Raw genomic sequence first — 24223 nt, 5'->3', positions numbered from 1 at the left:
CGCAGGCTCAATAGCTGTGGCACACAGGCTTAGTGGCGCACAGGCTTAGTTGCTCTGCGGCATGTGGGATCTTCCTGGAGCAGGGATTGAACCCATGTCCCCTGTGTTGGCAAGCAGATTCTTAACCACTGTGCCGCCTAGGAAGTCCCTAATTCATTGCATTTTTTACTATATCTCTTTATGCAGTTTTTAAAGTAGTCATGCTATCAATTACAATATACATACTTAATTTTCACAGTCCACTTAAAATAAACACTCTATCATTTCAAGAGGAATGCATAAACCTTACCACCCATGCTATTCATGTTTTTTATTTTCTATATCTTATGATGTTTTGACATCTTGGGAGGCCCTTCAGATCTGGGGAGAGACTTGCTCTCCCAGGGCTAGCTAATTCCTAGGAGTTGTGGCCAATCTACCTAGAGCATGCCTTTCAAGTACAGTGCTGTGCCCCCATCCATTCTCTTTATCTAATTCACACACCAAGCCCTGTATCAAGCCAGGGCCAGGTACCAAACAACTAAGGACAGCCCCTATGCCCCAAAGCAGGCAGGAATTATCCAAACTACCCAGTCCTAAACTGTTTACTCTACCCTGCCCTACTATGCCTTTCCCCTTACTCCTGCTTCTGCTTCCTGCCAAAAACCTGATGGCCCTGCAAGGCGAGGCATGCCCTCTTCTCTTGGGAAATGTAAGTAATCCAAATCTTCTTTCAATGGCATTGACATCTCTGTGCCATCACTCAGTCACCTCCATAACTTAAACTCTTATGGGTATAAATTTAAGACCACCACCATCATATGGGTTCCTTTATACCTTGGTCCCTACTCTCCCTGCTCTCTCTTGTATGTTATAATAGCTATCTCATAAATTACATGTACATATATTTGAAATCCTATCAATGTCATAAATTTTACTTTCAACCACTGACTCACTTGAAAGAACTCAAGAGGAGAAAATAACCTATTATATTTACCCTAGATATAGTATATATCATTTCTGTCTGAAGAACTTCCTTTAGCAATTCTTTTGCAGCATGCTACTGGCAATGATTCCTCTCTAGTTTTTTCTTCAACCAAGAATGCTTTATCATGCTTTATTTCACTTTCCTTCTCAAAGCATAATTTCACTGGACAGAGAATTCTTGGTTAATAGTCCTTTTCTTTCACCATTTAAATAATACTGTGCCACTTCTCTGGCCTCCATGGTTTCTGATGACAAATCTGTACTCACTGTAGTTGTTTCCTGAACTGTGTTTCTGTGCTGATGCTTTCATGATTTTTAACGTGTCTTCAGTTTTCAGCATATGGTTGTGACACGTTTGTATGTGGAATTCTTTGAGAGTTTATTATACTTGCGTTCATAGCTTCATGAATCATTAGATTTACATCTTCTGCCAAATTTCGTAAGTCTTCAGCTATTATTTCTCCAAATACCTTTTTTAGCACCACACTTTCTCCTCTATTTGTCTTGTTCAGATTAGATAATGTCCACTGTTCTATCTTCAAGTTCACTGACTCCTCGATCATCTCCATTTAAAAACTCAGTCCAACACTATAAAACTCTTAGAGGAAAACATAGGAAGAACACTCTTTGACATAAATCACAGCAAGATCTTTTCTGACCCACCTCCTAGCATAATGGAAATAAAAACAAAAATAAATAAGTGGGACCTAATGAAACTTCAAAGCTTTTGCACAGCAAAGAAAAGTATAAACAAGACGAAAAGACAACCTTCAGAATGCGAGAAAATATTTGCAAACGAATCAACAGACAAAGGATTAATCTCCAAAATATATAAACAGTTTATGCAGCTCAATATCAAAAAGACAAACAACCCAATCAAAAAATGGGCAGAAGACCTAAACAGGCGTTTCTCCAAAGACAGACAGATGGCCAAGAGGCCCATGAAAAGCTGCTCACCATCACTAATTTTCAGAGAAATGGAAATCAAAACTACAATGAGATATCACCTCACACCAGTTAGAATGGGCATCATCAGAAAATCTACAAACAATAAATGCTGGAGAGGCTGTGGAGAAAAGGGAACCCTCTTGCACTGCTGGTGGGAATGTAAATTGATACAGCCACTATGGAGAACAGTATGCAAGTTCCTCGAAAAACTAAAAATAGAGTTACCATATGACCCAGCAATCCCACTACTGGGCATATACCCTGAGAACACCATAATTCAAAAAGACACATGCAACCCAATGTTCACCGCAGCACTATTTACAATAGCCAGGACATGGAAGCAACCTAAATGTCCATCAGCAGATGAATGGATAAAGAAGATGTGGTACATATACACACTGGAATATCACTCAGCCGTAAAAAGGAAGGAAACTGGGACATTTGCAGAGTCATGGATGGACCTAGAGACTGTCCTACAGAGTGAAGTAAGTCAGAAAGAGAAAAACATTGTATAGTAACACACAAATGCAGAATACAGAAAAATGTTACAGACCAACTGGTCTGCAAGGCAGAAATAGAGACAAAGATGTAGAGAAGGAACATATGGACACCAAGTGGGGAAAGTGGGGGGCGGGGGGTGGGGGATGAATTGGGAGATTGGGATTGCCATATATACATTACTAATAAGAAAAAAACATCAAATTGTACACTTTAAATATATGCAGTTTATTGTATATCAATTCTATCTCAATAAAAGTTCTTAAAAAATGCCCCCAAAGTAGAAAAAAAATAAAATACATAAAAACATGAAAAAAATAAAAATATAAATTGAGTTCACCCAGAGAGGTGTTATTTAGGTGATTGTAGTTTTCAGTTCTAACCTTTCCATCTGGTTCTTCTTTATGTGCTTCTATTTCTTTGCTGTAACTTTCTATTTTTCTATTAGCTTTAAGAGTACTTGTGATTGCCTGTTGGAGCATTTTTATAACACATTTTAAATTCTTTATTAGGTAATTCCAACACTTGTGTCATCTTGGCATTGCTGTCCACTGTCTTTTCTTATGAGATTTGACATTTTCCTGGTTCTTCACATGCCAAGTAATTCTGTATTGTATGCATTTTGAATATTATTAGTTCTGGGTCTTGTTTAAATCCGTGATGAATGTCAACACTTCTGTTCAAACAGGTGATCGACCTAGTAGATTCAGGTTGCAAGCTGTACCTGGTTTTCTGTGAGCTGTGGTTCCAATATCAGTTCAGTTTTTACTTTTTTTTTTTTTTTTTTTTTTTTTTTTTTTTTTTGGGCACACGGGCTTAGTTGCTCCGCGGCATGTGGGATCTTCCTAGAGCAGGGATTGAACCCGTGACCTCTGCATTGGCAGGCGGATTCTTAACCACTGCGCCACCTAGGAAGCCCTCAGTTCAGTTTTTAAAGCCTTTGCAGTGCTATTTGTATCTGTCCCACATGTGCGATATCCAGTGGCCAATCTGGAACCCGGGTGGCGGTTTTTCTATTAGTTCGGTTCTCAAAAGTTTTTGTTGTGCTGATAAGGAGTAGATCCATGCATGTGTGTAGCTTGGGGATGAACCCAGGAGATCATAACCAACTTTTATGGAGTCATTTTCCTAAGCTCCTCCCTTTCTGCCATCTTTCTAGTGCTTTCTGGTTCCCTGGGCTCTTCTTTTCAGTCCTCCAGTCAGAAAGCTGGGGCTTTGGTTACCCCACTTTGCCTTGCACTTCTGCAACTGTGCCTGGTCCATCCAAAGGACAGAGAGGGAGAGAGAGCAACAAGACTGGCCCCATCCTCTTGGGACCACAACCCCACCAATCAGAGGGGAAGGTTCTCCTCCTTCAGAATTTTGACTCCTGAGAGCTCCCACTGCCACCATCACAGGACTGTTTGGAAACTGGTGTGCGACAGAATGAAGAAAAAAAAAAATGGATTTTCTCACTCTATTAGATACTCCATTTTCTGCCCCTGAGTTAAAACCAGAGGGCTTCTCCTCGTGCTTCTCCTTTTGTGCCCTAGTGCCCATTTCCACTTTCAGGTTGGGCTGTATTGAGTTCAGACTGAGGGATAACAGTGGGGAAAAAAAATAAACTCACCACTGGTTTGGTGGTACTGTGAATTCTGGTCTTCTTTCCCAATCTGCCTACTACTGTTTAGTTTCCAGAGTCCTCAAATAGCTGTTCCATGCATTCCTGTCCATGTTTTATCTCTATCTATATTCAGTAGGAGTGGCAAGGTGGAGTCTGTCTTACTCAGAACTGGAGCTGTTCCTTGCTACCTGCTAATATAAATGATGCTGCCTATTTAGCATAAGTAAGTGTATGAGTTGAATTCACAGGAGTCAAATACTGCTGCGACTACTATGCAGCCACAGGATAAGAAGAAGTTGGTTACAGCCACTCAGTGGAATGCCAGCAACAGTGAGCCAACCTGGAGAGAAGAGATTTCTTCTCCAGATAACAGACTTTCAAAACAAATATCCTCTCAAACAGGGGCTAATTCTCTAACTGATTCAAGGTAAAGGCTAGCTATCAACAGATCCTGCCCAGACACAAAGCTTCTAAATGGCTTTTCAGATTTAGTATGAAACATTAAAAAAAACCAACCAACCAACCAAACAAAAAAACCCTGTCAGAAGAGAGTCTGGTAAATATGAAGAAAGACAGAAACCAATGAGGTAGAACACAAAATGGAGAAAAACTGGAGGAAAGTAGGTAATGTAGGGTAGAAAACTTCAACAGATTTTAATTAGTGCTTTCAAACAGATGTAAGATGATAATGAATTCATAAAACAGGAAAAAAAAACGCTAAAAAAAAAAAAGGAAAAATAATCAGAATAAGAGCACTAGCAAATTACAAATATGATGGCCAAAGCAGAGTTAATAGAAGAACAGAAAGACAAAGTGGAAGAAATTCCTCCAAAAGCATCAGAAAAAGAAAGAAATGAGAGAAAAGAAATTTTAAAGGTCCATCTAGGATATCTAAATCCAAAAAAAATGGCATTGCAAAAAGAAAGAATGGTACTTAATAAGGAAATAACACAGATCATTTCCTGGAACTAAAATACATAAGACCCCATGCATTATCAGTGAAAAAATCTTGTTTGGGAGCCAATGCACCCAGGTTCCACCTTGAAAGAGTCCACAGAATATCCAAGCATGATAACTTTTAAAAGGCCCAATAGAGAAAAATCCTGGAGGTAGGGTGGGAACAGGGCACACATAAAAGAATGACAATCAGAATGCCAAATTCTCAATAGCAATTCTGGATAATCGGGGGAAAAAGTTAACAATGCATTCCAAATTCTAAGGGAAAATGATTTTTAATGTATAGTTCTATAATATCCACATTACATGCCAGATATAAAGCAGAATAAAGACATATCTAGCATGCTAAAGGCTGAGAAAATTACTCCCATGGATTTTTTTCTTGAGAAACTATTTTAAGATGAAGGCCACCAAAAATATAGGAGATGAAGTAATTAGTATTCCATCCAAAAGTGGCAAATAGAAGTCCACAGATTACAGCTGTGCAGCAGATAAGCTGAGCAACCAGCTGACTGGAGGAGGGAAGAGGGCGCCAGGGGTGTTCTCCCAGAAAAAGAGGCTGAAAGAATAGCTGATATAAAGGAATATTTGTAAAACATTAGGGATGTGTTTAAAGCAAATTGTATAAGTAGACGAGAAAAGGGCAGATAAAAATCCCAGGAAAAATTAAAAGCTATACCAGAAAGAGAACATAATGTAATATAATACAGTACTTGACCCTGCAACGAGTAATATTCATGTCATAATTATATAAACTTTGTTTCTTGCTTTAACTAAAGAAACAAAGCAAACAAACAAAAAACTGTTGGTATCTTAGCCTGTTTGGGCTGCTGTAACATATCACAGACTGGGTAAGATAAGAAATAGGAGTATATTATTTACAATTATTTAGGTAAACATCAGAACAAATAGCTAAAAAACAGGAAAAGGTAGTTACTTTTAGGAAGTTGGGGTGGGACAGAAGCAAACAGACTGCTATTGTTCACCATAAAAACTCTCAGTAGGGGACGTCCCTGGTGGTCCAGTGGAGAAGACTCTGCACTCCCAATGCAGGGGGCCTGGGTTTGATCCCTGGTCGGGGAACTAGATCTCACATGCATGCCGCAACTAAGAGTTCGCATGCTGCAACTAAGATCTGGCTCAGCCAAAATAAATAAACAAACAAATAAACAAACATTGAAAAAAAAACTCTCTCAGTAGTACTTGATTTGTTTTAACCATGTGCATATATTATTATATTACACTCCCAACTTCCTAATTTTAATAAAAAATTTAAAAAATGGATGCATAACATGCTGTGATACTGTATGACAAGATTATAGAGGGCCTCAGGAGAGCTCCTGTTGTGTTAGCACTAGGAAGACTGGCAGAGAAATGCCCAATACAAGCAGAGCTGTCTGACATTATGCCCCAAATAACCAAAACTATGCAAGATAAACTGCATAGACTTGAGGAAGAGCTGTGCTAAAAGGCTGCTATAGCTTCACATACCCCACACTCCTTCATATACCCAAGAGGAATGAGTGATTATCCCTTGAGATTCAGACTGAATCTTCTCATTAATAATTTACTCTTGGGAAATTACTGAGTAGCAACAATTGATATTTATACTGCAGTTCAGGAGTGAGCAATAAAGGATACAGGCATACAGTGTTACTACATTCTAGATGTCTGGCCACCAGTTGTATTGATAAGAAAGATTCTGTGGATTTAAGCAGTCATCATTTGCATTTGGCTGTATTTGGTGTCCGAACATTTGAATGTTAGTCAAAAATTGTTTCCCCCTATCCTGCAGCGTTCATATTGTTTATTTTACTTAGGATTTTAAGGAAAAAGGGGGGAGGGGAGTTATATACAATAATAACTTCCCTTTTGTATGGCAAAACGAATTTCTATTATTCTACTTTCTATAAATTCAGCTCTTCTCAACTATATCATAACAATTCACGAATCAGAGAGAAGGTCCTGGCAACCTCTGCAATTCAGAACATAGCTAAAACCAGAAAGGATCAAAGTGGCTATTCAAGAGTCTGCAGGTCTGACCTGGGGAAAAGGGTTCTTGGCACCACTGTTTATCATCTACCATCTCTTATCATGGGCACATACTTGAGGAACTTTATCAGCTTATCTCCCAGATCACGTATGGTTTAAAGCAGCTGAGTGAAAGTATAAAAGGAACAGCATAGGGTGCTACCTGCAGAGCATGCAACAGCAAATGATAATTGACAGCACAGGTGCAAAAATACAGAAGACATAATCATTAAAAAACATAGCAACTTGAGATCATCTATCATGAATGTAGAACTGACACACTCTGGCAGCTGCCAGGAACAGAACTGCACCCTGGCACAATATAACAGAAGATACTCAAGTCGACCACAAATCAATCAGGAAGAAGAAACTACCCAGGCAAGGAAGCTCTTAATACGTTACAGATACATTTCTAAAATCGTTCGGACCAGTACTTCTCTACTTTGACTGCACGTTTCAGAATTCTAAAGATTTCTTAAAACTTAGGATACTCTTGCATAAATGGTATTGTATGTTATCTCTAAGAGAAAAGAAAGTAGGGGGATTAATTTGACTTTTAGACACTGACACAAGTCCTACAGAATGTATATAAAGTAGAAGCACCATAGTGCTTCATAGAAAACAAACTTAATATCATTACCTACAGATCTGTATCAGGTTCATTTTCACTTGTTATGATAACGTCTCTATCTGGCCATCTACATTAATAATATTGCTATAAAATTAAAATAACCATTTTAGCCATTTTTCCAATGCATTCCCAACATTTGCCTTCTGTTCCATCTTTCTCCTCAATCTTACTTCCAAAATGCCTACCAAGTTCCCCCCAGGAGGAGCACCATAATTGCTCCATGGGGACTTCCCTGCATGCTCATTTTGAGTGTACTTCTGGAGACAGGACCAGGTGCCGCACTCTACCCTAGACCTCACCTCCCTTACATCCGTAAATCTCTGAAATTCTACAGTGTCCAAAACTTTCAGCTCTCTTGAGCAATTTAATCTTCACTCTTACACAAATAATGTCTTCAGGTCCCCGAATTCATTTCTGTCACTCTTCTCACTCTTAGCAAAAGATGTTACTTCATGAGCCTGGAGGTCAACATCTATGAATTCCTTTGACTGCCTCTCATTTTCATGTAAAAATTCTACCTTTCACAAATTCTTTCCTCCTTCAGTCTGCTTCAAAGCCATGCCATTTTCCCAGACCTTGATCCATCACTCCCCCTTTACCCACCCACCCCTGCCCTGCTATCTACAAACGTGTGGGTCTCCCTGATCCTACAGAACACTTCCTTCAGCCCAACTGCCTATGCATGAAACCACTCAGTCTTTTCACCTTCACACTTTTTGAAAAAGTAGCCTAAACCCCTTTCCCTGTCAACCCCTTGAAATCTGGACTCTGTCCCCATTCAAAATGAAATCACTTCCCTGCATGACAACTAATTCCAAATTCAAAGGCCCTTTTCTCTGTACTCTCCTCCCTGGGCTCTCTACTTGGTAGGTAGCACAATATCGACGGCTGACCGACTTCCTGCCCAATTCTTTCCTCTCCACACATCTGAGATACCACTAGCTGTCTTTACCGTCTATCTTTCTATCTCCGCCAAATCCTTTGCTGCCTTTTCCTACTGTACCTTAAATGCAGATATTCTGTAAGGTTCTGTCTTGGTTCTCTCCCGCAATTATGCTCTAATAGGCTCTTCAAGTTCCAACCATAACTTTTACTTCTCTGATGATAACTCTGGTGATAAATGTCCATCTCTAACCTTCAATACTGTTAGGCTGCAGACCATCCCCTGGGCATTTCTACCTATCCCACAAGTGCCTCAAACTTGACAGGTCTGAATCAGAGCTCACAGCTCCCCTCCACTTCATCTTTGGTCCAAGTTCCTTTCTATGAAACACAGATGTCTAGATTCAAAGCTTTCTTTCCTTCTCCATCACTTGTGATCCTTCACAAATCTAGTCGCATATGAACACTACAACCAACACTAACCTCTTCTTTCTGTTGCCAGTTTTGTCTCGCTCCACTGCCTTGTAATAATATCAAAGCTATGCCTGAAAACACACCCTTCACTTCCTTACTCAAACACTTTCTAAAGTTCCTCACTGCAAAGGATTAATGCTCAAGATCCTCAGAATTATACTCAAAGTCCTTGGTGGTTTGGACTTCAGCATGTCCTTTTATTTTTTGGAGCCTAATTTAACCTTTCCTTCAAGAACTGGCAAAAATGGGGTGGGGAGTGTTAATCTGTTTTCCACACACAACAGTATCTTATTATTTAAACAACAGCAGTTATCATAACTCTGCTAGACAGTGTAGGTACTGACCTTGGTTTTAACCAGGGGTGATTCTGCTCTTCCTGGGGGCACTAGCAATGTCAGCACACAGTTCTGGCTGTCACAACTGAAGGGGTGCTCCTGGCATCTTGGAGGTAAAGGCCAGAGATGCTGCTAAACATCCTACAGTGTACAGTACAGCCCCCTACAACCAAAGTATTAGCTGACCAAAATGTCAAGAGTGCCACTGTTGAGAAAATCTGAGTCAATAAATGTCTAACAAATACATGTCAAAACAAGAATAAGGAAGTTTGGGAACAAAGGCTGATATCCAGCCTAGTAGTATCAATGATGTGGGTAACTGTTTAAGAGAGAGTGTGGGCAAATGACAACAAAGTTGGGAAGGGTGTTGTTCATTTTAATAGTTTGCATAACACTAATAAAAATTAACAAATACTTCTAAATAAGGCAAAAGGATGGCCTCTCCATCACAATGGAACACTTTCTTTCGCCCACCCAAAGATGATTTACTTCTCTGGGAAATTTACCTTTGTCTTACATACCATTTATTATTGATTAGGGCCTGGACTGTGATACTACATGTCAAAATGTAGATTTTTGTCCAGCAGACATGCCAATTATCTCCATCTGGTAGAAAATATCACCAATTATAATTTCACTGCTTTGTAAGATACTAGTCAGTTTTTAACTACAAGCAATTTTATTCCACCATTCTTTTTTTTTTAGTGCAGATACTCAGAGCCTCAACTACTCAGATTCTCAAAAGCTCTTTGAACCAATTTTATGTTCCTGCTGGTTCCCTCATTTATGAGATACCTGACTGTCTGAAAGTCATGATTATAACTTTTAAAATTTCACTTTGGCAGCCTTGTAATACCCATGGAGATGTCCAAGTGGGCAAACTGAGTGCCCCAAGAAGGGCTTCTCATTGGCTCTGGGAGCCCAAGCATTTTGGCTCCCAGAGTGAATCCCAAACAGGAAGTGAATTTTACTAGTACTATTGCCCTATTGTTCTTTTCCCTTCTGATTTTGTGTTTTCACTTAACAGTTCTTGGCCACATGCCCCTTTCCATACTGGCTGAGGAATCAAGTGGCTACAGACTACAGGTCAGTCTCACATATGAATCTAGTCTGCAGGAATCTGATTTTACAGTCTGACCATGAGCCAATCTGTCAGCAGATAACAGGGATCCACTTTCTGTGGCACGAGAGACTACAGGAAAATCTGGTTTTAGTCTTCTCTGTTCTTCTGTTTACGCAAGAACATGTCTCAGGACTACTGACAGAAGAATAGCTCTTAGGAAATCTGGACCCGTTTTGTGTTTTTGGATTATTTTCGACCTGTGACTAAGATTAGGGAACCAAAGCTGAAAGCTCTCTCTGTGTTCTTGTGTCTACAAATGAGAAAAAATCTGTATTTCTTCATGGTGTGACTGTGAAATATATTCCTATCTCCAGGGGTTATTAATAAAGTAGATAATAAAGCTTCTTAAAGAACTTCTGTTTGAATTGATTTATAGAGAACAAGTTTTTACATAAGTCTATATTCCTAAACTCCTAGAAAATAAAGAAAACTAAACATCCAACAACTTATAATGTGTTAGCTTTTTAAGGACAAAACAAAAACAACCCAAAATGCACAAGCTGAAACTCCAAAGGCATTTGTATTTAGAATCCAAATTCATGTAATAAAAATAATTCTTAGGGGGCTTCCCTGGTGGCGCAGTGGTTAAGAATCTGCCTGCCAGTGCACGAGACATGGGTTCAATCCCTGGGCCGGGAAGATCCCACATGCCCCAGAGCAACTAAGCCTGTGCACCACAACTACTGAGCCCACGTGCCGCAATTACTGAAGCCCTCGTGCTTAGAGGTCAGGCTCCACAAGAGAGGCCACCGCAGTGGGAAGCCCACGCACCACAACAAAGAGTAGCCCCTGCTCGCCACAACTAGAGAAAGCCCATGTGCAGCAACGAAGACCCAACGCAGCCAATAAATAAATACATATTAAAAAAAAAAAAAAATTCTTAGGGAATTTCCTGGCAATCCAGTGGTTAAGACTTGGTGCTTTCACTGCTGTGGCCTGGGTTCAATCCCTGGTCCCAATCCCTGGTCCCCTGGTCAGGGAACTAAGATTCCACAGTCCTTGAGGCACGGCCAAAAACCAAAAAAAATCCTTAGACAAATCAATCTGATTTGATAATATTAATGCTAGTTTTAAAACAGATGTCCTTTCTCTGATTTTATCAGTGCAGAGTATGACACATGCATAAGATTTTTTTAACTTAAGAATTTTCTTTCATGGAGAGACTGATTACAAAAAATAAAAATGTATACGTTTAACTAAATTGAAATATGACATACATTTTTTGATATCAGAAGTTATATGTTACTCAGCAGTTGTCAGCTTAAGCATAATTTCCAATATCCTTAGTTAACTTTAAGACCTTGGTTGGATTAACAGTAAATGGTTAACTAATGGACACTCTCTGCAAACATGGCTAATTTCCAAGTGAGAGATGCCAAGCATAGTTTAAACACACACATTACACATATTTTCTTTTTAACATAACCACGTCATTATTGCACCCAACAAAACGAACAATAATTCCTTAGTATCATCTAACACCCAGTCTGTATTTAATGTCTTTTTCCAGTTGTTCTGTTCTAATTATTCTGATTTTTTCCCCATCGAAATTACACAATTAAGTATTGCCTTGCCTAGTATGTCACACATACAGAATTAGTGTGCACTCTTATGTGTAATGCTTTTTTCACTTGGCATAATATTTTTGAGATTCATCTATGTTACTGCAGTAATTTGTTCTTTTCTATTACTATATAGTATACCACTCGGAATGTCTTTTACACCTAAACTATTTTTGATGTTTCACAAAGGTCCTCAGGCAATCACTCACAAAGATTTGTTTTTAACCTTATAAGGATGCTAAAACTATTAATTTCTTTGGGCTACTCTGAATTTATTAAACCATGAACACTTATTAACTGTGTCAAATCAAAAGGGAAGGTTGGTCTACTTTTACTGAGTCTCCTTACTTTTCATGGCAATGTAGTTACTTGCATAGGATGATTAAGAATCTGTCTTCCTTTTTGCTAGGACAAAATTAGACAAATTCATTGTACAACCCAAGCCATGACCAGAATGTCATATTTAAGAATAAATCTCATTTAATCAGGTATGGCAAGGTTACTATTAAAAAACAAGGACTGTAGTTCATGTATGGAACCAACTCAGGATACTGCTCTGGTACCTACTCTGTGGCATAGAGGAGTATAAAGGAAGTCTCTTCCTGGCAGGCCAGAAATTTTAGCATGTTTTGGGAATCTTGAGAAGAATTCATCCAAATGTATAAATGCTACAGGTGAAATATGTAAAGATGATTTTCTTGATTTTTTTGGAGGTTTGTTTCCTAGCTTTAAAACAAAAGAGCCAAAAGAGGCAATTAAAAACAAAAACAAATGAAAACCACCCAGCTATTGAAAAGGCAACCTAAGGTTCCTTATGAAATTTCCAGAGAGGATAATTCTCTAGTCTTAGTAGTTGCTAATACTTCCTGCCATACTCTACATACAATTAGGCTAGTCTGTATGCATGTGCGTGTGTGTGTGTGATCAAGAGTAATCCTTGAGGTTATTTATGATGACAAGGGGCACAATTAACACAAATTACAGAAACTCTGGAAGTAAGGTAAAAGAATAGCTGCATGCTCTCTCAATGTCATACTGTCTAGCAGGCCCAACCAAGGATGACTTAATTAGCTAGGGCAGCACTGTCCAACAGAACTTTCTGAAATGGCATATGTTCTATATCTGCATTGTCCAAATTGGTATCCAACAGCTATAGACAGCCATTGAGCACTTGAAATACAACTGAGGAAATGAATATTTAATTTCACTGAATTTTAATTAAACAGCCACATGTGGTAGTGGCTACATACTGGACACTGTAAATCCAGCCTCCAAACTATTTTTGTACGGACCCTAAGAATTGTTTTTACCTTTTAAAGGGTTGTTAAAAAGCAAAAACAAAGAAGAATATGAGACAGAGATTCTGTACGGTTCACAAAGTCTAAAAATATTTATTATCTGGCTCTTTACAGAAAAAGTCTGCCCATGTATGTATGCTCTAGGAGAATGTATTTTTTGTTTGACGTACTATTTATTTTGAAAAAGGCCCAGAATCGGTGAAATTACACATCAACTTGCAGATTTTTGTCCAGTAAAGACACAGATGATTTGTCATAACCACCAAAATTATGGTTTCATTATCCTATAGGACATGAACAAGTTTTATATCCAATCTAGCAGTCTTATTTCAACTTTCTTTTTCAGTACCTATATTCATTTCCTCTACTGTTCCTTGAATCAGTTTTCCTATTCAGCTTATTCCCTGACAAAATGACTTAAATAAATGTTCGATGTGCTCACTTTGTATCTTTAGGAAGTATATTTTAATTTTAGAAAAAAGAAAGAAAGAAAGGAAATGAAGGTGCTCATTTAAAAAATTCCTGTCTTCAAAAACAAAACTAAAAAAAATGGTGGAGATTCAAGGCATATTTTAAGAAGTAGATGATATGATATGGCAGTCCTTCCTATTGTCTACCAATATTCATGTTCTGCTGCTGCTGCTTTTTTTTTTTTTTTTTTTTCTCCATGTTCTGCTTCTTTAACAACAGAACCCAGAGTTTGTTCAGGGCAGCAATGTATCTAGTTAAAACTGAACATTTCCTAGCTCCCTTTCCTACAAGTATTGGCCATATGACATAGTTTTGGTCAACAAGAGATAAGGAAAAGTCTGCTGGGGTGTTGTAGAAAGGTGTTGCGGCTTCTTCCTTCATTCTTGAAATAAAAACCGGATGGCTGGAGCTGTAGTAGGTATTCTGTGACCATGAGGGAAAGGCCAAAAGAACTGCAGAGACCTTCACCGTAACAGCTCCTAACCGCTACTCAGGCTTGAACTGTTGTTTATCTTTACACTTCTTACTGAGTAAAAGAAAACTAAACCATTTTGTACAGGTTTCTATCACCACAGCCAAATCCTAATCTATCAGCCTGTTAGAGATATCATCTGCATTAACCTCTTATAACAAAGTAATGATTTTATTATCTTCATTTAAAAAATACTAGGGTTAATAATGAAACATACTGTGAACTAAACATATAGGTTCAAGAATGGATAAAGATTCCAAATGACAGGTAGATAGGGATTTTTGATGAAAAGGTGCCATAATCACAACCAAAGTTTATACAGAAAATTCAGATGTGAATCCACACAGCTTTTATTCATCAATTAATGTAAGTAATTCTGTCAGAACTAAGACTGAACAAAACTTTCTCTAAGTTCAAAGAACTTCTTAAATTAACAATTAAAAGGCATGCTTCTTTAAACAAAAGGATTTTCTATGTTGTTTCCATATAACTTATTTTTTAAAAACAGTTCTTTAATTAATTACTGTATAATTTTGTTTTTGAAATGCAAGACTTCTAACTTCATACAATTACATTAATTTAGCAAAAAGTCAACACAGAACAAGATATTGTTCCTGATTTAATTAAAGCCCTACAATACTAGCTGGTAAATAAATAGGGAAGAGGAAACTACAGTCATGAGCAATCACTCTGACCCCAGTACAATCAGCGTGAGTATCCCTTATTTCAACATTCTGGTATAACCCCAAAATATTAGCCATAAAAAGAGACTGAACAAACCACTGTTTCTTAAGAAGATGATTTTCACAACCATAGTGAGTTAAAAAGTATCATTCTAGGAAGAAATGCAAAAGGCCTCCAACCTCCTTTCTGGTAAAATCAAAAGAAAAAACTCTGTCACTACCCAGTATTACATCTATGAATTATTTCCTCCATGAACAAACCTACTGTTCAAGAATTCATTCATGAAACCAGGTACCACGTTCTTCTAACAGAAAAGGAAATGAAACAATATAGGGTCCATTTTAACCCTCTGAAGTCAGTGAAGTAACAGGCCACTTCTACTGGAATTGCATTTTCTTTACCCTTTTCTTCCTCCTCTCTTACTCCACAAATACACAAGCAAAAACTCTGGTAAAGGACAATCATCTTCATAAGACTGTCTTCCTTTCCTCCCAAATTAAAAGCAGACTGGATGTTAGTCTGACTTACCACAGTTTCTCAGGTATATTATAATTTCAATGTTTAAGATTGATGAGTCATCCAAATTACCCTCTTTGTAAGTGCTCTACATTGGTGTTCTTGGTAGGTCACTGGCTATGCTTCATGGTGGCTATTCACTGTCATGAATACCTGAAATAACACCAACTGATGGGTAGCCGTAGGTAGCACATTCAGTACCCTAAAGGTTCATGGCAAAACCAACAAGTAGCCTTGTTGTTTACTTCCAATTACTCCTCTTTTGTTTGTTAACCTCGAGGACAGGCTCCTAGCTCAGCAACTAACTCTAGCCCCCGATCCCCTGCTATGGACCTCAGTGGCCTCAGCACTGCATTATCTCTAGATGCCTCACACGTCCATCTTTTAGCCCCTCACTTCTGAGGCTAAAAGGAATGCTTCCACTTCACCCATGATCACTGAGGCACCACCCTTTGGTTCTCAGAATCATCCTCAGAACTCCCCCACATCCAAGATTCTGATCTTTGAAATGCCTCTCTTAACTACCACCTCTAGAATTCTCCAACACTTATTGAACTTGTCTCTGCCTGCATGATTCCCTGAGTCTAGGAAGGGACATGGTCTATGGTCCTGTCCCTTCCTTCATTCTTACAGTTTACTATGCCCTTTCTGCCTTCACCTGCCTCCTCTCCAGTCTGAACCTCTCAAGCTATTAGTTCACTGATAGTAGAAGGTAAGTCTGGCATATTTTTGGACTGTCCTAGCCCAAAAAAGGCTGACCATTCAGAAACATTTCCTGGGCCCCATTCTGCCTTGCTCAATTGCACCTGAGATTCCTTTAGTCTTTATGTGCTGGCCTCACCAACATCCTGAGTGGGGGAAATCATCACCTACTTGAGAATTTCTGGATCTAGTGATACTATAAATTTAAACCACCTAACCTTCCCTGGCGCTTATTTCAAGTCCACAGTCCTTTTGTATTCTTTTCCAATGCACTTTCAACAGCTCCAATGCATCTCTGCTGACACACTGTACTGTCTTCAAGTTCTCACCCTTGCTCTCTGGGCATAAACTGGCATCTTACTTTACTAAGACAGTACTATAGGCCATTAAGGCCTTCAATTGACCTCTTCGCCAATTGGAAAAAAAAAGTGTATCTTCACTCATCTTGTCTCCTACTATTTAAAGCAGAGGTCCTAAAAAGGTAGTCCAAAAGCTGAATTTGGTCTACTGATATGTTTTGTTTGGCATGTGTGGTTGCTTTCTATTTTTCTTTTTTCAGAATGTGAACTTTAAAAAGAATGTATTAGTGCAAAACTTTTATTGAGATATAATTCACAGCACGCATTTTTTAAAAAAATTATTTATTTATTTGGCTGCGTCAGATCTTAGTTGCTGTACATGGGCTTCTCTCTGTTGTGACGCAATGGGCGCCAGAGCACACGGGCTCCAGAGTGTGTGGGCTCAGTAGTTGTGGCACGCAGGCTTAGCTGCCCCTCAGTATGTGGGATCTTAGTTCCCCAACCAGGGATCAAACCCGAGTACCCTGCATTGGAAGGTGGATTCTTAACCACCAGACCACCAGGGAAGTCCCCACGCATGGTTTTCAAAACATAAATCAGTTGCCTCTTAAAACAAAACAAAACAAAACAGATGAAATGAAGACTTCTGGCTTCCCTTAGGTGAGAAGGTCAGACATCACTAGGCCCATACTGTGTAACCAGCTAATACTGAGCATGGGCATCTGCCCTCTCCCATGGGGCACGAGCACCTTGGTTCACCAGTTCCTTCCTACCAACCAGCCACTTCCCTATGCAGTCTCCCCACCTGGTCCCAGTGGCTCTTTGATCTAAAGGAAGGCTCTAACTCTTCGAACTCCCCAGGGCTGAGATCTCTTCAGCTTCATCTCTCCCCACCAATGCCAGGCTCCAAGGATCCCACCCCTGCTTTGCATCTTCAATTTCTTTATGAATGAGGCAGCTCACAGTCAGTGCCTCCACTTCCTCTCTGAAATTCAACCCTCAGCCTCCTCTGTTTCCATGATGTCTGCCACCTTGGACTTCAGTCCCCTCCTACTAGGCCCCTATGGAAAATGCCTGCTTCTGGTTTCCCTCTCACTTTTGGACATTGCTTCTCTAGCCCTTGTAGTAATGTCGCGTTGCTTTAAAAGTTGCAAAACACTTATCCCCAATTTCTGTACTTATATCATCACTAACCAGCAATGGACCATACTAAGTAGCACAAGCCTAGAGGTATAAACATTGACAATGGAGGCATTTCTTAGAAATGTAAATCTGACAGCATCACTCGTGTTCTTACAACCCTACCATGACTCTCCACTGCCTGCTTGGTAAAATCCATGTTCTTTAGCAGGTCCCACATACTTTGTGAGATGGCACCTTCCCCCATTCTTCTCTTCCACTTACAGAATCCATGAAAAAATGGGACTACTTCATACCCCTGTGATTTTGCACATGCTCTTCCCTCTGGAAAACTCTCACTTACCCTCCAGCACCCCATTGGGCAAGCAATCCTTCCTCTCCTATATTACTGTAACACCTTGCACATACGTCAACTTTTTTTTTTTTTAATTTTTATTTACTTATTTTGGCTGCGCCAGGTCTTAGTTGCAATATGTGGGATTTCGGTTGAGGCATGCAGACTCTTAGTTGCAGCACACATGCAGGATCTAGTTCCCTGACCAGGTATCAAACTTGGGCCCCCTGCATTGGGAGCGTGAGGAGTCTTACCCACTGGACCACCAGGGAAGTCCCTCAACTCTTAAATGTTGTTTCCAACTTTGTCTCCCCTCCTAGGCTGTCGGTTCCTTGAGGTCAAGAGGCAACAGCTAGTGCACTTCCTGACACAGAAGTTTTCTTTCAAGTATCAGCCACCTGGTCCCACCAACCTACAGGTCAAACAACGTATCCACCATCCTTCCTGACACCAGAGCTTCAAGCCTCTCCCTCAATCCCTACAACCACTTAGTTGCTAAGTCCCAGTGAAAACCTTGTCACCCCACGCATGTCCAGTTCTAGATTGGAAAAAATGTTCCTTCCACAGTTCGGTCTCCCTGCCTTCAAATACAGTTTCAGGCAATGCTTCCTCTCCCCAAATCCTCACTGACTTGCTACTGATAAGGCTCAATGGCCTTACCCTGGCATTTGGGTCCCTGGGGGCTTCATCTCTCACAGGGCACCTTGACGCTTCCTACCCAGACACTCCATGTTTTTCTGGCTTCTAGGCCCTTGCTTGCAACCACCTCTACCTGGGCTCCTCCTGGCTCTTCAAAGCCCAGCTCAAATTTGTTGCTGCTTCCTCCAACAAATTTCCCCTTTGACAAAGTAGTCACTCCTAGAGCATGTGTCGTTTAAAAAAAAACTTCCCAGGACATTATCACTTTCTACCAGTAGCCCCATCTCACTCTCTCCAGCTAATGGAGCCCTAACTAACTAAACCTCCATATTCCCCTTTACTCAAGCATTTGCTAAAGGGTAGTGAATTAACATTTTTAAAGCAAGAAAACAACATGAACCACTAGATGGGACCTGGAAAGCTGCTCACTAATCAGAGACTCTATCAGCTGGCTGAAAAAAGTCTTTACTCTAAATCTTCCTTCCCCCAAACTTTCTTCTCCTCCACAGCTTAACTTTATTGTAGATGTTGAAGTTTGTTTTCTTGTTTTCAATTTTTTTTTGGCCGCACTGCACGACATGCGGGATCTTAGTTCCCTGACCAGGGGTTGAACCCGTGCCCCTACAGTGGAAGCACGGAGTCCTAAACACTGGACCACCAGGGAATTCCCTCCCTGTTCTTAACTTTTAAAAATCAAGTTAATGGTTTTCTCTTCCTCAAAAGAATGCAAAACAAACTCCAAAACGAATTAACAAGAACAAAAAGCCCTTGAGTATGGCATTCAACTCTTATCCATGAATCTCCAGGGGAATAAAAAGGATTTCTTACAAGTGGGAGGGTTGGATTATGAGTAACACATATCACAAAGATAAATGGGCAGGTGACACATACTACCAAGATACAGTAAGACACACCTTTTCCAATTAGCTTATGCTGAACTGCACGGTAGGGACAGGCAAGGGGACTGGAGTTGGGAAGGTTTGGCAGGGTTTTTCTGTAGAGCAAAAGAAGCACCTTCCATACTTGTAGTGAGTCTTGAGTACAGCTGAACTGGGAGCAGGCAGAGCACACAAGAAAAGCAGTGAGACTAGTCAGACTACAGTGGAGATCTAAGCTGAGAGCTGCCGAGGCAGAGAATTGGGAAAATAAAGTGGGGTTGGATTAATAAGCGTTTTGTAAATCAGAAAAGTTTACAGTGAATGAGATAGGCAATAGGAGGCCCTCATAGGTCCCAGGGCAGGAGAATGACTTTTTGTGGGAGGATCAGTCTAATGCAAGTTGTACTGGGGAGGGAGGGAAGGCAATGATATAAGGGAGAAGGCGCATACCAAGAAAGAAGCTCATTATTGCTGCAAAAGTAATGGAAAAGAAAGGAATGAACGCACGTAAGAGATTTCAGAAGCCATAATATACTTACTCATATCAAACTTTTTGGCCCTGGGGAGTGGGAAGAAATTGGGTAGCTGGGGAGAAAACACGCAGGCGACTGGGAAGGAGTTAGACCAGTTGTCTCACAACTGGTAAAAACCAAATCAAAAACTGGTTTAAAAAAATCAAGAATAGGAAAGCAAACTTGATTCAACATCTGCAGTGCTTTAAGTTAAGTTGTGGAGAAGAATCATACAATTAAGAGTCCTATCTCCTCTAAACACGGTAAAAGCAAGCATCCAGGCTTTTTCTTTTTTCTTCTTTTTAAATCTAAGAAACTCAAGAGTTACAGCTAATCAGATCCTTCTAGGGCACTGTGAAACTTCTTAAGTAGGATGCCAAAAAGGACACCCCCACCCCACCCCGTGCTCATCATCTGGGAGACAGGTATCAAGAACAAGGTGTCTGGAAACAAACTCCCTCGGTCTGAATCCTGGTTCTCCCACTTACTCGATGAGAAAACCCTGGGGAGGGAAGGGAGTAGCTGAAAGTGTCTGAAGTAGGTATAAGTCTGAAATGCTGATTTAGAGAGAAGGTGAGTCACCTCTTAGAAAGTTTCAGTTTCCCCAGCTGTTAAAGACAGGAAGACAAAATCGACCTCACTGGATTTTTCAAGGGCTGCATTCGATAATCCCTCTGAAGTATTGAACATAACGTCTGAGGAGCTATTAACTAATGTTAGTGGTCCACAAAATCAATACACGGAATAATGCTATTTTTAACACTATTATGAAAATTCCTATCTCTTCTTGATATTCTCCGAGTATTGTACTGCTATGATGGTTTTGTCAGATTTTCAGAGGGGGCTGCCATCCCCAGAAGGTTCAGAATCCCTGTGGCGGAGACCTGGGAAGAGGTAAGTGGCTGAGCTGGTGGGCCAGGAGGCTGCGGGCCCAGCCATCGGGCCCTGCGCACCAGCCCGAGGGCTCCGGGGCAAGATAACAACAGGCCACACTCTCAGCGCGTTCGCTCCAAGCTCTGCGCACATCACCTACTCGACCCTCGCGACAGGCCTCCGAGTCAGGTGCTTTCGTCAGTGCCACTTTACAAACGGGGAAACTGAGGCGCCCGGGATGAAACCGCTAGCCCAAGGTCACATGGCTCTAGAGCGGAGGCTCCGGAGCCTGCGCTCTCACCACCGCGCTCGGCTGCGTCCGCGCAGGAAGAGCGGGGAAGAAGGGGGTGGGGGCGCTCAGGGACCCCGGCCGACCCGAGGCCGCGCGCGCGCGGGGGCCGGGCCGGGGCAGGCGATCGCGCCCGGGCGGCGGCCGCACTCACCTTGGCGCTGTGCACCGCCTCCTGCGCCCCGCGGAGCTGCAGCCAGATGCGCGCGGGCAGCGGTTCCTCGGTCCCGAGCGCGCCGAGCACGGCCAGGTTCACGCCGAACAGGCCTTCGATGCGGCCGCGGCTCCGCTCCAGCAGCGCCGCCTTCTCGGCGGGCGCCGTGAACTCGTCCAGCACCGCCCGGGCCGCCATGGCGGGCGCGGCCTCCCGCGGCGGCGCCGGGGGCCGGCGGCGGCGACGCCCCCTCAGCGTGCTGCCGCTGCACCCGAGCCCGTCAGGAGGCGTCGGCCCTCCCGGGCGCTTTGCCCCAGCCCGCGTCCCGCCGCTTGGCGGAGGTCCGGTTACACCATCCCGCCGCGGCCGCCGCAGCTGGGCAACTGCGGGGAGTGAGCCCCTTCGTCGCCGCCGCCGCCGCCGCCGCCGCGGGCCGGGCCCCGCCGCCGCGCATGCGCCCCTCCCGCCGCCGTCATTGAGAGTCGCCGCCCCCTGGAACGGTGAGGGGAAGGGGGGGGGTTGGGCGGAGGCGACGGAAGTTACGTCACGCGCGGTCGCCATGTTTGTTGAGGGCACAACGATGGCTCTGGAGAGGGGCCTGGGGGGCCTTTGGTGAGGCGACGGTGCCTTCAGATGGCCTAGTGGATGATGAATTTCAGGTTTTACAGATGGGGAAGTTGAGGCTCCGAGCCAGCAGGCGGGACTGACTCAGTGTCACACAAGGCATTTGGCTTGCTTTCTGACATCTTGAAGCCCAGTCTAGGGCTCTAGCAAATTGAGTTATCCAGCTTCTCATTAATTGATAGATGTTTTTTTTCTCTTCCTCCCTCTCTCTCTCCCCCCTCCCCACCTCTCTCTGTCTGTCTCTGTCTCTCCCTCCCGTTTCCTTGCCTTTGTTCTTTCAGTAAAAATGGTAACAGGAAGAAAAGAAAATGTGAATAATGTATATGGAGAATTGAACAGCAAAGAAACGGTTAAGTAAAAGTCAAGAGAGGGTTTTTTTCTGGGAGGGGAGGAGGAGGATGTGCTACAGGAGAGGTACAAGAAGTGGAGGATTAGGGGCTTCTCCCTGATTTTAATGGGGGACTTGGGCAAGTACACCCTAAGCCCTCTCCAAGCAGACCTGTAGATTTTCAGATAGGAAAATTTCTTATCTGTACTACATTTAGATAAGAATTATATAAATTATCTAAGAAAATTTCCTGTCTGTAAATTCAAGGGTTGCCCCCAGTTATCTCCAAAGTCTTTTCCAGATCTTACTTTCTCTGAGTCCATGAAAACAGATTGTGGAAGTTAAGGTAGTTTCCTTTTCCTGTGCTAAATGTTGTGGGTATAATAGATAGTTAGGGACCATGGGCATATTACTTAACTTGTCTAAGTCATAATTTCTCATCTGTGCATGTGTACAGATAGTACTCACTATTATTGTGAAAATTAAGATAGTACCTGGAAAGGGTAAATGCTCACTAAATATTATCTATTCTTATTGTTAAATTAGCAATATATTTAAGGCTCCATTTTCACAGAAAAGCTTTGTGTGGATTATGCAACCATACTGAACTTATGGGCCTGGGAGCCCCCTCCCTCTGTATAGATTCCCCCTTGAGGAGAAAGAAGGGGATCTAAAGATGTTGCAGTTGGAAAGGCCAAGGGGGAATGGTCTTGGTAAGAGGGATTACCCAAGGTAAAACCTCTCAAGGATCCGGGCTGCTGGGGTTTTCCATATGCCTCAGAAATTCAGACAGGTGTGGTTCCCTGGTGCCCCAACGAAAGATGACTCAGCACAGGGAAGAGAACTATTAGGCCCACAGACTGACAACTTCCTGCTCCCCTGGGCTTTTCCCTGGGTGTCCACACAGCCAGCAGCCTTTCTCTCCTCCATCAGGTGGATGACCTGAGATCAGCTGAGGCAGGTCAGGTGGAGAGCATGGCCTCAAAGATAGACTGCATCCAGAGCTGGAGTCAACACAATATGTTATTTCCTGTCTTCTCGGTGCACTCACCTTAAATGGAGTTGCTATTGTTCAGTGATTGGACAGGGCTTTCCCCAGGGTGGTTCCTGTTTGCTCCCAGTGACTTCCCTGCTGGTGTGTCTTAATCGCTTAATTATTAAGGCTGAGAAGAGGCTCCTTCCCCTTCCCCTTCCCCTTCCCCTCAGAAACGCACCCTAAAACAACACAAATAGCACATACACACAACTGTAGAAGAAAACTGGGCCTTTAGACTATGTTCAGAAGTCACTGGGTTGGTGTATCACCAGAAATACAGCTTTGGAGTCCCCCCCCCCCCCCCCCCGTTTAGAACACTTGCCAATTCACGTCTCGTCAGCATTTCCCTTTAGGGAACTCTCAAGGTTTCCTGAGTGTAGGGAACAAGGAGAGGGAGGGAGAGAGAGAAATCCCCTTTTAAGAAACTCCCTTGCTTCCTGTAGTTTCTGAACCATCACTTCTATCAGCTGGCCAGCCTTGCCTACCTGGCTGGCCTCACCACCTAGGACAATTGGCACCAGGGATGAGACTCATGGAGTCTGTATTCTGGATACTGTACCTGCTCATTTTCTCTAATCTCCCTAACAACTCATGAGAGGGTGTTGAGGGAATCACTTATTTCCCCTTGTCATATTTTCATGGGGGGTGGAGAGGGGGCAGGATTCCTATGACTGTGGAAGAACACATGCAGTGCCCCTCAACCACTCTTCCCCAGGGCAGGAGAAGAACTTCTCTGACCCCACCGACAGCTGACTTTCTGAGAAGGATCAGTGCCGGCTAGGTTGGGCCACCCTTCCCCCAGAGAGGGTGTGTTATTATCTGCTGTCTGAGGTTGTCCACTGTGTCAGTGACTGGGTGATGTATTCTCACCTCAACCACATCCTCCTCTCCAGGTCTGTCAACACTAAAGCTTTGACACTCTACCTGTCTGACACCTGCTTTCATTTTTCAGTCCTGAACACAG

General features: G+C 42.0%; 1 protein-coding gene across 3 annotated transcripts in view; it reads right to left on the bottom strand.

Annotated features, from left to right (window-relative positions):
• N4BP1 (NEDD4 binding protein 1) overlaps positions 1-21707 on the bottom strand; it is a 45917-nt gene extending 24210 nt beyond the window's left edge. For all 3 annotated transcript variants that reach the window (XM_057711198.1, XM_057711199.1, XM_057711201.1), the window contains exon 1: positions 21272-21707. In XM_057711198.1, coding sequence (XP_057567181.1) covers positions 21272-21469 — 198 coding nt within the window. In that variant the 5' untranslated portion in view covers positions 21470-21707. The remainder of the gene's footprint in view (positions 1-21271) is intronic.
• Between the last annotated feature and the right edge of the window lie 2516 nt (positions 21708-24223).

This window comes from Hippopotamus amphibius, chromosome 16, assembly GCF_030028045.1.
Source record: "Hippopotamus amphibius kiboko isolate mHipAmp2 chromosome 16, mHipAmp2.hap2, whole genome shotgun sequence".
NCBI classification, from domain to species: domain Eukaryota; kingdom Metazoa; phylum Chordata; class Mammalia; order Artiodactyla; family Hippopotamidae; genus Hippopotamus; species Hippopotamus amphibius.
Note: the sequence above shows the minus strand (reverse complement) of the source record. Positions and strands in the feature narration are given on the sequence as shown.